Source organism: Macaca nemestrina, chromosome 13 (assembly GCF_043159975.1).
Source record: "Macaca nemestrina isolate mMacNem1 chromosome 13, mMacNem.hap1, whole genome shotgun sequence".
Taxonomy (NCBI): domain Eukaryota; kingdom Metazoa; phylum Chordata; class Mammalia; order Primates; family Cercopithecidae; genus Macaca; species Macaca nemestrina.
Window position 1 is genome coordinate 15,315,562 of NC_092137.1, and position 12,376 is coordinate 15,327,937.

Consider the following 12,376-nt stretch of genomic DNA (forward strand, 5'->3'; position numbering starts at 1 on the left):
TGACTTGATTATGAATATAGTCTCTCTTCATCCACATTACTTTCCCTCTTGCCCACTCACTTATTCTTCTGTGCCTACAATTTAGTTTGCCTGCTGTGCAATTTTACCTAATTATCTTGTCAAGACAGATACTGGAATACCTTTACTGACACATGATAAATACCCAAACGTCCCTTTTCAGTAAATTACAAGGTGCTAAGATCTTTTATAGATGCCAGTAATCAATAACTCATTTTAATCATTTCCATTGAAAGAAGCTGTTATCTTCCCTTTGGAACCAGAAAAGGGAAATCTTTCTTAGAAATCTTTGTTTAGAAAAAAATTCCAAAGAACCCATATTTAAAAGAGTAGAAAGAAATACCAAGAAACCATTGTGGTCTTTTCACTAATCAAATTAATGATTACCCTTCAAACCTGCTTAAGTGATTTTTCCTGAACCAAGTTTTAGTTATAAAGCAGCTTATATACATAGTGCATATTTAACTTTCAGCGATTAACAGAAGCAGCCAGCATTAGTTGTACTCAATGCACAGAAATAAATTATTAGTACTAATCTCATGAATAAGGTGTTCTGTAATGGCTTCCAGATGTCAGTCACCCAAAAATGTGATTCAAGAACATCATGTATTGAAAGGACTTTTATTTGTATAAGAAAAACAAATTTATTTAAACACATTTTTCTTTACTCAGCTGAGACTGAGTGATTACAAAAATTCATTAGCTCACTGAAGGGAGTACTTAGAAGGAAAGAGGAAGGAGGAGGCAAGAAGGAAGAAGGTGAATGGGAGAAGGGAGAAGGCTGCTGGGAAAGGACGAAGACAGAATAAAGAGGATGAGGAAGGGCTGGAAGTGAAAATGTACAGATAACCTACCAGCACTCTTGTTTCTCTTACCTCATTAACACTCATTAATAACCCTCTGCAAAAGGTCTAAATATTCCTATTCTCTGAAGGAAGCTGAGGCTCAGACAAAAATCACACAACTAGTAAGAGATGGAGACTGATTCTGAGTTGGGTCTTTCAAGTCCGGCTTTCTGCTTCTACTCAATAAAGCAATGAAGCTGATATTTTCACGCTGAAATTTTATGTTAGGCACAGTTCAGCTGCAGTGGCTTGTAAGCATTTTCCCCAAAGACTAACCCTAAAAGCATGAAGATCTATGAATCCACGTGAATAACCATCACTGCTGGTGAACAGTGGCCTCACCACTCACTACCGAGCAACAAGACATTCTGCCCTCCAAATCACAACTGCTCCTGCCTGAGGAAGTCAATCCAGTAACTCAGCACACAAATGCCTCAGGATGATCTTGATGTACCACTTGATCCATAATGCTGCCTGACAGCTGAATATGTGATTACTCAAAGAAAACGTGGTCAAGTAGTCCCAGCTACTCGGGAGGCTGAGGCAGGAGAATGGCGTGAACCCGGGAGGCGGAGCTTGCAGTGAGCTGAGATCCGGCCACTGCACTCCAGCCTGGGCGACAGAGCGAGACTCCGTCTCAAAAAAAAAAAAAAAAAAAAAAAGATAATCATGGCATTTTTTAGTTTTGCCAACATTTTGGCCAAGTGTCTGCAAACTGAAGCATGGAATTTAACTAACTTTTCAAAAACACCCAGGGAGTCGATGAGAGAATCAATAAAGAGTATCTTAGAGTCTATTTCTCATCATGCTGATATTCAGTAGTTCTTTTATGAAATGTTTTATGACAGCAACAGAGTGAGAATGTTGAAGGTCATACGAATAGGCTTTGTCTCTTCTGTAAGGACAACCTGGTATCCCTAAAGCCTTTTAATTTCTCATAGAATGTCAATTCTAACTTGTCTATATATACACTTCACATTGTGTCTGTAACTGGTGGGTTCCTGGTCTCGTTGACTTCAAGAATGAAACCACGGACCCTTGCGGTGAGTGTTACAGTTCTTAAAGATGGCGTGTCCGGAGTTTGTTCCTTCAGACGTTTAGATGTGTCTGGAGCTTCTTCCTTCTGGTGGGTTCGGGTCTCGCTGACAGAAGTGAACCTGCAGACCTTCCGGGTGAGTGTTACAGCTCATAAAGGCAGCGTGGACCCAAAGACTGAGCAGCAGCAACAGTTATCGCAAAGAGCGAAAAAAAAAGCATCCACACTACCGAAGGGGACCCCAAAGGACAGTCGCCAACCGGCTGGGGCAGCCTGCTTTTATTCCCTTATCTGGCCCCACCCACATCCTGCTGATTGGTCCATTTTACAGAGGGCTGATTGGTCCATTTTACAGAGAACTGATTGGTTCGTTTTGACCGAGTGCTGATTGGTGCATTTACAATCCTCTAGCTAGACATAAAAGTTCTCCAAGTCCCCACTAGGTTAGCTAGATACAGAGTACTGATTGGTGCATTTACAAACCCTGAGCTAGATAGACCCAGGGTGCTGACTGGTGCGTTTACAATCCTTTAGCTAGACACAGAGAGCTAGACATAAAAGTTCTCTAAGTCCCCACTAGGTTAGCTGGATACAGAGTACTGATTGGTGTATTTACAATCCCTGAGCTAGACGCAGAGTGCTGATTGATGCGTTTATGATCCCTTAGCTAGACATAAAAGTTGCCCAAGTCCCCACCAGACTCAGGAGCCCAGGTGCCTTCACCTAGTGGATCTTGCACCAGGGCTGCAGGTGGAGCTGCCCACCAGTCCCGAGCGGCGCCTGCACTCCTCAGCCCTTGGGGGTTGATGGGACCGGGCGCCATGGGACATAAAGGCCAGAATTTAGAATTCTTTACAGGGTAGCAACCTGGACACAAACCCACCTGAACAATAGTAACCTTCAGGCAGAAATTCTATCTTCTGTTTCAATTCAGAAAAAGGTAAGGCGGATGCATTATAGTTTACTCATCTCTACTCAGACAGACCTTGTTCTTACCCATTCTTGCATCTGGGACCAAAATAATCCTACTAGAGAATATGAAATCAGCTCTGGTAAACAGCACAGCACATTCAGAGTCCCGATGACCTGGGACCCTTCCCATGTGTCTGAAGGAAACAATAGTAAACTAACCAACATTGAAGAAAATAGTATTATGATCTCTGGCAACCAAGATAAATCACTTGTATAACCACTTGAGGGACCAAAAAGTAGATATGAGAGTGAAACCAAAGCATAGGATGTTTGGCCTTGAAATCTGCTGTCTAAATAAGAAGGGAAAAGATGGAAGGTGTTACCAAGTCTGGCAGTATAAAGACATGTTCTGTCCTCAGTTTAGTTCTCCTTTGCTTACTCTATCCCAGCCACAATGGTCTTTCTTTAGTTACTCAAAAACACAAGAACTGTCCAGGCCTTCTTTTCTCACGGTCTGGAATGCCCTTTTCTCCATTCCTCTTCAGTAGTCAGCTCCTTCCTCTTCACATCCAAGAGAGGCCTTCCCCTTGGAAGGCCTACTTCGTGTGCATTTCCTTTATGGTACTTACTACATGTAACTTGCTTTTCAGCAGCTTTTGTGGGGGTCAGGGTGATGGGGGAGGGTTCCCTATTAGAATATAAGCTCCATTAGGGCAAGGATGTGTCTGTCTTGTTCAGCACTTAACATTATGCTTGGAATACAAAGATACTAAGTAATAATAACAACATTTGATGAATAAATGTAGTACTATTACATCAGCCAGAAGCAGCCTCTGCATTTCAAAATGACCCTGCGTCCAAAACTGAAAGGTACTAATCAAATCGGCAGAATTAACAAGAATAGCACAAAAAAAACATAACAGCCTTGATATAGTTTGGTTGTGTCCCCACCCAAATCTCATCTTGAATTATAGTTCCCATAATCCTCACATGTTGTGGGAGGAAAGCGGTGAGAGGTAACTGAATCATGAGGATGGTTACCCCCATGCTGTTCTCATGACAGTGAGTGAGTTCTCATGAGATCTGATGGTTGTATAAGGGGCTTTTCTCCATTTGCTTGGCACTTCTTCCTGCCTCCCTGCCCCTTCGTCTTTCACCATGATTGGTGAAAGTTTTCTGAGGCCTTCCCAGCCGTGTGGAACTGAGTCAATGAAACCTCTTTTCTTTATAAATTACCCAATCTCAGGTATTTCTTCATAGCAGTGTGAGAATGGACTAATACAAATTTAAAAGAGCTACTCGGTTATACACTTTCCACAGATTTTCTCTAATCTTCACAACCCTCTAAGGTGAGGATAATGATCCTTGTAACCTAGAAAATAGTGACTCAAGAGGATTAAGAAACATGGTCTAGGCTACATGGTTGGTGGCTATGGGCAGTAGACTTGGATCTGGAAACTTGATCTGACTACAAAACCCATGCTGTCATCAATAGGCCACAGGTACTCTGGTAGTTACTGTTGTCTATAAAAATCCACCGACATGTCTAGAATAGCCCAGAGCTGAAGATGGCTACTAAGTCTGTAATGAGTGACAAAGCAGCCTTGAGTCTGGGGGGCTCAACATGCCCCAGTGGAACCAAGAGGCTGAGAGCCAGTGTCTGCTAGTTGGAAGTGATTCTAGGCATTCATGGCTACCCAAAGCCATCACTGCTATTTAAAACTAGCAGGACATTAAAACAAAACAAAACAAAACAGCAGGAAATGGGGAAGAAGAGAGTCCAGCAACTCAAAAACATATGTGTTTATGAGAATTATCTCTGACAAGAGTGAAATTCCAGGAAAACCTTCCATTAATGAAGTTGTGATCATGTGTGAGGTACTACAGGTTAGATATTTTGCCATAAAATAATTTAATTTGTATTACTCCTTGCTTAAAGTGGAGGAAAATGAGCTTCAGAGAAGGGAATTATCTTGCCCATGGACACACACCTAGAAGTGACACCAATAGGATTTGTTTGATCTAGCTATTTTGATTTTAAGGCTTACGATTCATCTGCTATATAATGGTATTTCACCCAACCCTCTCTGTGTGCACTTATCCGCAAATGTGCTGATGCAGGTGATAACCTCCGAAACCTTTCTCACAATTATGAGAAAAAGAACTTTACAGGGGAAAAAATTACTTTTTAAAGGAACAGTAAAACAAAACCCTAAAACAAACAACATTATTTCTCTTGTAACTTCCCAGTGGCACTCACTCAATAAATAAATGTTGGGCGATTTCTATTGTATTAACAAGGCTGATTTCTATGTTACCAAGCTAGATTAAATAGTAAGGCAAACAGCTGCCTTTTAAGTAAAGAATAGGCAGCACCTAACACCAATTACTAAATCAATATTAAGTGCTTTGCCACTCACAAGTGATGATGCCAGGAGGTAATGATTTCCTGCTTTTGTAATTGCTGTGCATCTGCATAATCACAGTGCTATCAGGTATAATGATATGCCAGGAACAGTCTTGCACATCACTCGATTGCCTGATAATTTATAACATATTCAGAGACCAAGGAAGCATCCTGTTTGTACAGATACAACACCCTTTTACATAACATTCAATGAAAGAAAAAAGATATTTAATAAAATGCCAGGATATTTTTAAATGCCAATCATAAGAAATATTTATTTGAACATATTACTGTGCCTCAAAAATGATGACATCCATGCAATATTTATCATAGATAACATTATCTCCCATGTAGCAATTTAATACTTAAAAAGGAAATGTTAAAATTTCTAAGTGTTTAATAAAAATTAAAGGTGCTAAAAATAGCATTTCTTGGCCATTCAGCAGGATTTCACCCCACTCAATACTCACTCCCCTTCTTTAAACTCTTTCTTCCCATGGCTTCCCTAAAATAAGATTCCTGTTTTCCCTCTTATCTACCTCTCCTGCTGCTCTCTTTCTGACCCTTTTTTTAGCAGCTCTTCCTTTACCATTTTATATGTGGAAGAGTTCAAGCACTGCCGCAAGCTTTCTCCTTTCCTCACTCTCTGTTCCCTCCCCAAGCACATCCACAACATCACTTATTTCTCATCTATGTGCTTATGACTCCCCAGTTAGTATTTCTAGCTCCATTTGAACCCCAGATCTGTAAGATCCAACTGCTGACTTGGCCTTTTCTCTTAACTGTTTCAGTGTGTTTAATTTCCTCATTACCTTGTCTATTTGTTCTTTCCTTTTTTTTTTTTTTCTTGGAGACAGAGTCTTATTCTCTGTTGCCTAGGTTGGAGTGCAACGGCATGATCTCTGCTCACTGCAACCTCCATCTCCCGGGTTCAAGCTATTCTCTTGCCTCAACCTCCCAAGTAGCTGGGATTAAAGAGGAGCCTGCCACCATGCCCAGCTAATTTTTGTATTTTTAGTAGAGACAGGGTTTCTCCATGTTGGCCAGGCTGGTCTCAAACTCCTGACCTTAAGTGATCTACCTGTTGTGGCCTCCCACAGTGTTAGGATTACAGGCGTGAGCCACGGTGCCGACCTCTCTTGCCTTTTCCTCACACTCCCCTCAAAATGCCTTACCTCACTGGGTGCTTCCTATCTCACTGAGTAATGCCACCATCTAGCAGGTGAACAAGTAAGAACCTAGGGGTGCATCGCGACACCTCCCCTTTTACTCACCCTCATATCTAGTTTATCCTTATTAACCAATATATTAAGTACTATCTATTTCACCTTGTAAGTATCTCTAAAACCCATTCTGGCCTCCTTTTCTGTACCTCAAATCCCTACTCCAAGCAATGATCACTTGTCATGCCGTCTGTTACCACAATAGCTCCCTAACTGGTCACATATGTCCACTCTAACTTTCCTAAAATCTTTCAACACAGTAGCCAAAGTGATCTTATCGAAATGCAAAATCTGGTCATATTACGTCCTTGTTCACCAGAATCCTTAACTAACCTTCTATTATCCTAACCTTCTATTTATTATTCTCAGGAAGAAGTCAAAAGCCCTTGCTAGGGCCTCCATGATCTTGCCGTACAGCTTGGCTCCTATGCCTTGTCCCAGTCTCATCTCACACCATGTTCCACACGAATCCTTGCACCTCACCAACACTGTCCATCTCTTCCTAATCAAAGGGCCTTTGAACTTACTGTATTGTCTACCTAGAAAATGGTTCCCTTCTACTTGTGTAGTTAACTCCAAGCCAATATTTAAGTCCTGCTTAAGTGTTACTTCCTGGGAAAAGCCTCTGCTAACTATGCCAAACCCTCTAATTGAGCTCTATTATACAGTACTTTTCAGAGTTTTAATTTCACATTTGCTTATGTCATTATTCAATTATCATCTGTCTCCCACTGTAGGCTATAAGTTCCAAGACAGCTAGGATGCCTGCTTTTGCTCATCCTTGTAACCCTAGTGACTAATACTTAGTCCAGTACACAAAAAATTTTCAGTAAAAACATTTGAATGAATACATCCATGAATGGTAAAGATATATCAAAGGAAAGAACTTACCAAGACACTAGTCCACTGTAGATGAAAGGAAAACTAAAATTGTACTTTACAACTTCTTCAAGATTCTTCAAAGATAGACTCTAAAGACAGACATGGAAATAAACGTATATATGAACTGTGTGCTTACCCACTGTCCGTGAAGAGGAACTCCAAATGGGTCATAAAAACTTCCCAGCGGGAGACACTGTAACGTTGTGCCAGAGACACAGCAATGCTGTAGACGCTTTCCTCTAGGGTTCTGCAGAAACGTCCATCAGGCCCAGGAAGGGAGAGAGGAGAAACACATGACTTCAATCAGCAACGAAAATGCTCATTAGGACTGCTCTCCAGTGAGAGGGGTGCAAGCAGTATGATCCTTAATAATACAGTTCACAGTGGTCCAGGAAAAGTACTTCCAAGGAATTGTCATGCTCTTTTTCACTGTGGTACATTACAATTTACTAAGGACTTGTCTAGACCAGTAGTTCTCAACTGTGCATGATGTTGTTCCCCAGGGGACATTTGACAATGTCTGGAAACATTTTGAGCATAAAAAGTGGGGCAAGGGGCAGATGCACTACTGGCATCTCATGGGTGCTGCTGAGCATTCTACGTCGATAGTCCCACACAGGCATCCCCCAGTAGGGATCCCGAGCACCCATGTGGGCATCCCCCTGTAGGCACCCCAAGCACCATGTGTAGGCAGTCCCGTGGAGGCATCCCGAGCACCCCGCAGACATCCCACATAGACATCCCAGGAATCCCCAGGTAGGTATCCCCACATAAACATCCGGAGCACCCCCTGTAGGCAGCCCCGCACGGGCATTCCGAGCACTCCACGGAGGCAGCCCGAGTACCGCGCATGGGCAGCCCCACATGGCATCCTGAGCACCCGGCGTAGGCATCCCAAGCATTCTGCATAGGCAGCCCCCACAGCCAAGACCTGTCCAGTCAGAACGTCACAGTGCTGTGGTTGAAAAGATACGAACTAGACTCCGGAGCCTACAATCAAAACATAGTGCATCCCCGGTCTAGGGGTAGAGATTTCAGAAAGCGCAATGAATCACTTAACAAACTTCTATGTTTTCTTTTTTTTTTTTTTTTTTTTGGAGGCGGAGTTTCGCTCTGTCTCCCAGGCTGGAGTGCAGTGGCCGTATCTCAGCTCACTGCAAGCTCCGCCTCCCGGGTTTACGCCATTCTCCTGCCTCAGCCTCCCGAGTAGCTGGGACTACAGGCGCCCGCCACCTCGCCCGGCTAGTTTTTTTTGTATTTTTTAGTAGAGACGGGGTTTCACCATGTTAGCCAGGATGGTCTCGATCTCCTGACCTCGTGATCCGCCCGTCTTGGCCTCCCAAAGTGCTGGGATTACAGGCTTGAGCCACCGCGCCCGGCCACAAACTTCTATGTTTTCTACCCTGTGCCAGGTATTGTGCTAGCTCCTTAGGAAATAAAAACAAACAAGCATCTTTCTTGAGGAATCCACAGCCTAGTGGAAGACAGGAGATGTGAACCAGCAATTAAACATAGCGGTGGTAGAGCTAAAAGAGAAGACCATGAAGTTCCACAAGAACGGAAAGTGACCAATGTGAACTGCAACTAGGAGGATAATTATACCCACACCCAGCCGAGGGTGGGAGGGAGAAGAGCCTTCTGAGAGAATGAGGGCTTCTCAGAGATGAGAGAGAAAGCGAGGGTCAAAGCGAGGAACGTACTGGGTCCTCAGGCCTGCTAGGGGACCTGCGTCTCATTCTCCAGGCAATGAAGAGTCCGTGGAAAGTTTAAACCAGGGAATGACATCACCAGATTTGAGAATCTCTAGGCCTATAAATAATTCCAAGAGAGCAGTCCTGAGCACTCACATTAAGGCCATTTTAGAAAGACTACCGCAAGACTGACTCCTATTTTCCAGTAGAGAAACGTAGGATGGAATTTTTAGTTGGAAGAATGGTGTGGGTGAAAACACAGAGACAGAAAAGAAACCTGTTACTATTAAGTCAGTCTGCTAAGGCTGTATTTCCCCAAGCTAAGGAAACCATGGCATTTATATGCTTGCATAGCCAGGGGCTGGCAAACGTTTTCTGGGAAAGGTAATATAGTCAATATTTCAGGCTTTACTGCCAGTCTCTCTGGCATAGTCTTCTTTTTATGGCTTTTGTTTTTGTTTTTGTTACTATAAAACCTTAAAAAAAATGCTAAAATCATTCTTTGTTCATGAGCTATAAAAGAGACGAAGGCTGGGATTAACTTTGTCAACCCATGGATTAGGTCATTGTCAATTAGAAATTCTTTTTTTTTCTTTTTTTTTGGTGAAGACAGGGTCTTTCTCTGCCTTCCAGGCTGGAGTGCAGTACTACAATCAAGGCTCATTGTAGCCTTGACCTCCCAGGATCAAGCCATCCACCCACCCACCCACCTCAGCCTCCAGAGTAGCTGGGACTACAGGAACATACGACCACACCTAGTTTTTTGTTTGTTTGTTTTTGTTTTTGTTTCTTTGGTAGAGACAAGGCCTTGCTATGTTGCCAGGGATGGTCTTGAACTCCTGGTCTCAAGCATTCCTCTCACCTTGGCCTCCCAAAGTGCTGGGATTATAGGTGTGAGCCACCACACCCAGCCTAGAAATTGTTTCTTGAAGTATTTATTTGACTACCTACCTCCACATCATGGAATGAGAATTCCTTGAGAACAGGGGACGATTACTAATTCATCCTTTCTATTATGGGGGTATGGCACATTGCCAGGCACAAGACATTTTCAATAAGGGCTGATATCTTTATCTCTTGGTAAAGGTGGGAAGGACCCAAACTATGTTATACCCTCTTCACAGTTACCTGCCTGACCCCTGAGAATGTATTCCCTAAGACATACAGATAGTAAAGGACAGGTACAATGCACTTACAGAAAACTAATGGCATGAAAATGGACATGCAGCTGGGTGCAGTGACTCACACCTGTAACCCCAGCACTTTGAGAGGCCGAGGTGGGTGGATCACGAGGTCAGGAGATTGAGACCATCCTGGCGAACACAGTGAAACTGTGTCTCTACTAAAAATACAAAAAATTAGCCGGGCATGGTGGCACACACCTGTAGTCCCAGCTACTCGAGAGGCTGAGGCAGGATAATCACTTTAACCCAGGAGGCAGAGGTTGTGGCGAGCTAAGATCCTGCCATAGCCCTACAGCCTGGTGCCACAGCGAGACTCCGTCTCAAAAAAAAAAAAAAAAAAAAAAAAGAAAGGAAAAGAAAAAAAAGAGAAGAGAAAAGAAGAGAAGAGAAAAGAAAAGGGACATGCAGTGAGAAAGACAAGGAAGAATGGTCACACTGTGTACAAGTGAAGGTGATGCTGCAAACGGAAGGATGTGAATCCTTCAAGAATTCTTGTGTGGGAGACATTGACATCCCAACTCCATAGCAGAAGAAGAAAGCAGCAAGCTGGTGGAAACTCTGAGACATCTTAAAGAAGCCATTCAAACACTGCTGTATATTTTTCTAAGTAACAGATTATACAGAAGATTCTATTATATATTTATCAAAAGCATATATTTGTTCTCTAGGACATAGTTCAAATAGCATATGCTAGCTGCATGCTTAACAAAGAAAATAAAGGCCAAAAACTCTAGCAAAATGTAACTGATGATATAAGGCATGCCTTGCCTTATAAGTTTTTATTCTGCATGATAATCATCTTCTAAGAAACCATGAACATGGCACCAAGGATTACCAAATGTCCAGCAAAAGCATACTGGACTTAAGTAACCCAAGCTCAACTCCTGGCTGTGTGACCTTGAGCAACTCTTTAAAGCTCTCTAGTTCTGATTCCTTTTCTTAAAAGTCAGAAGGTTGGACTCTCAGGTCACTTTCAAACTGGACACAAAATGACGTTATGAAATTATGAACCTCCGGAAGGACAGAGGAGAAGAGAAAAACAATTCCATATTTCTCTTCTTAATTGAGACCAGCTATAGGTTGTTCCTGCTATTTTTCTTTTGATCTCTCTATGCCATGCCTTATTCTAAAGAGAATTTTGGGTGTCTTCTAATAAGAAAGAAGTCCAGGCTAATATAAAAGTATTACAGAGAACCAAGATGAGTTTGCCACCTTCTCAAGGATTTAAATGATAATGATAAAAAATAACATACTCCACTACCACAATCAAGATTATTTTTGCTATTTTAAAGTAAGTTGTCAGGAGAGAAAAATAATCATTAAATGTAGGTACAATTTAACCTTAGTTTCAAAGGCTGGAAGCCTAGAGACTGAATCACATCCACTGCTTCCTTGAGAATGCAATGGGTAGTAGGGGAGGCATACGGTGCTGTGGTGAAGATGTGAGGCTTTGCGATGGATCCAGGTTAAAATCATAGCTGTGATTCTCACCATCTATGGAAACTCAGCCAGTTACTTGATATCCCTAAGCACCATTTTTCTCAACTATAAACTAGGGATAACAACATTTTCTCTCATAGGGTTATCCTTGAGGATTAAAAGACATTTATACAAAGTTTATAGAGCACTTTGCATAGTGCCTTGCCCATGATAAGCACTCAATAAATTATGGTCTTAAAAACAAAACATCTCTACTTAATAACTGTTGTGGGTGAACACACTTTCCCAACTTCTAACATGTAAGTACTTCTCATTTGACCTGAACAACTAAAACAAAAAGCAAACACCAGCACTAAAATCAAAGGGAATTCCACATTGAGAAAGCAAGGTCTCCGCTTGGGCCTTGAACTGAGGGATCATCTCACAACAGGCCTGCTCTTCTCTTGACAGAGGGAAGGGACTAAAGGGAAAACAGTTGGCTTCTCTTTCTCTAGAAGACCAGGACAGATAAAGTTACCCTGAACAACAAGTCAATTGTATCTAGTTGACCATACTGAAGAGGAAATTAAAGTGCCATGTGCTTTGAAAAGTGAGATTTCTAGCCAGACACAGAGGACAATCTTATTTTTAAATTTCCACCCTGAGCTTCCCATTTTTCGCCCCAACCACGTTATTACCTCTAACATGGTCATAATTTTAGAACTGGGTTATCAAAACTATAGGAAATTTTTTTAAAAA

The 12,376-nt window shown here is 42.1% G+C and overlaps 1 protein-coding gene across 2 annotated transcripts in view; it reads right to left on the reverse strand.

Annotated features, from left to right (window-relative positions):
* LOC105486455 (NBAS subunit of NRZ tethering complex) overlaps positions 1-12,376 on the reverse strand; it is a 390,628-nt gene that overhangs the window by 105,908 nt on the left and 272,344 nt on the right. For both annotated transcript variants that reach the window (XM_011749319.3, XM_071076257.1), the window contains exon 42: positions 7,460-7,570. In XM_011749319.3, coding sequence (XP_011747621.2) covers positions 7,460-7,570 — 111 coding nt within the window. The remainder of the gene's footprint in view (positions 1-7,459; positions 7,571-12,376) is intronic.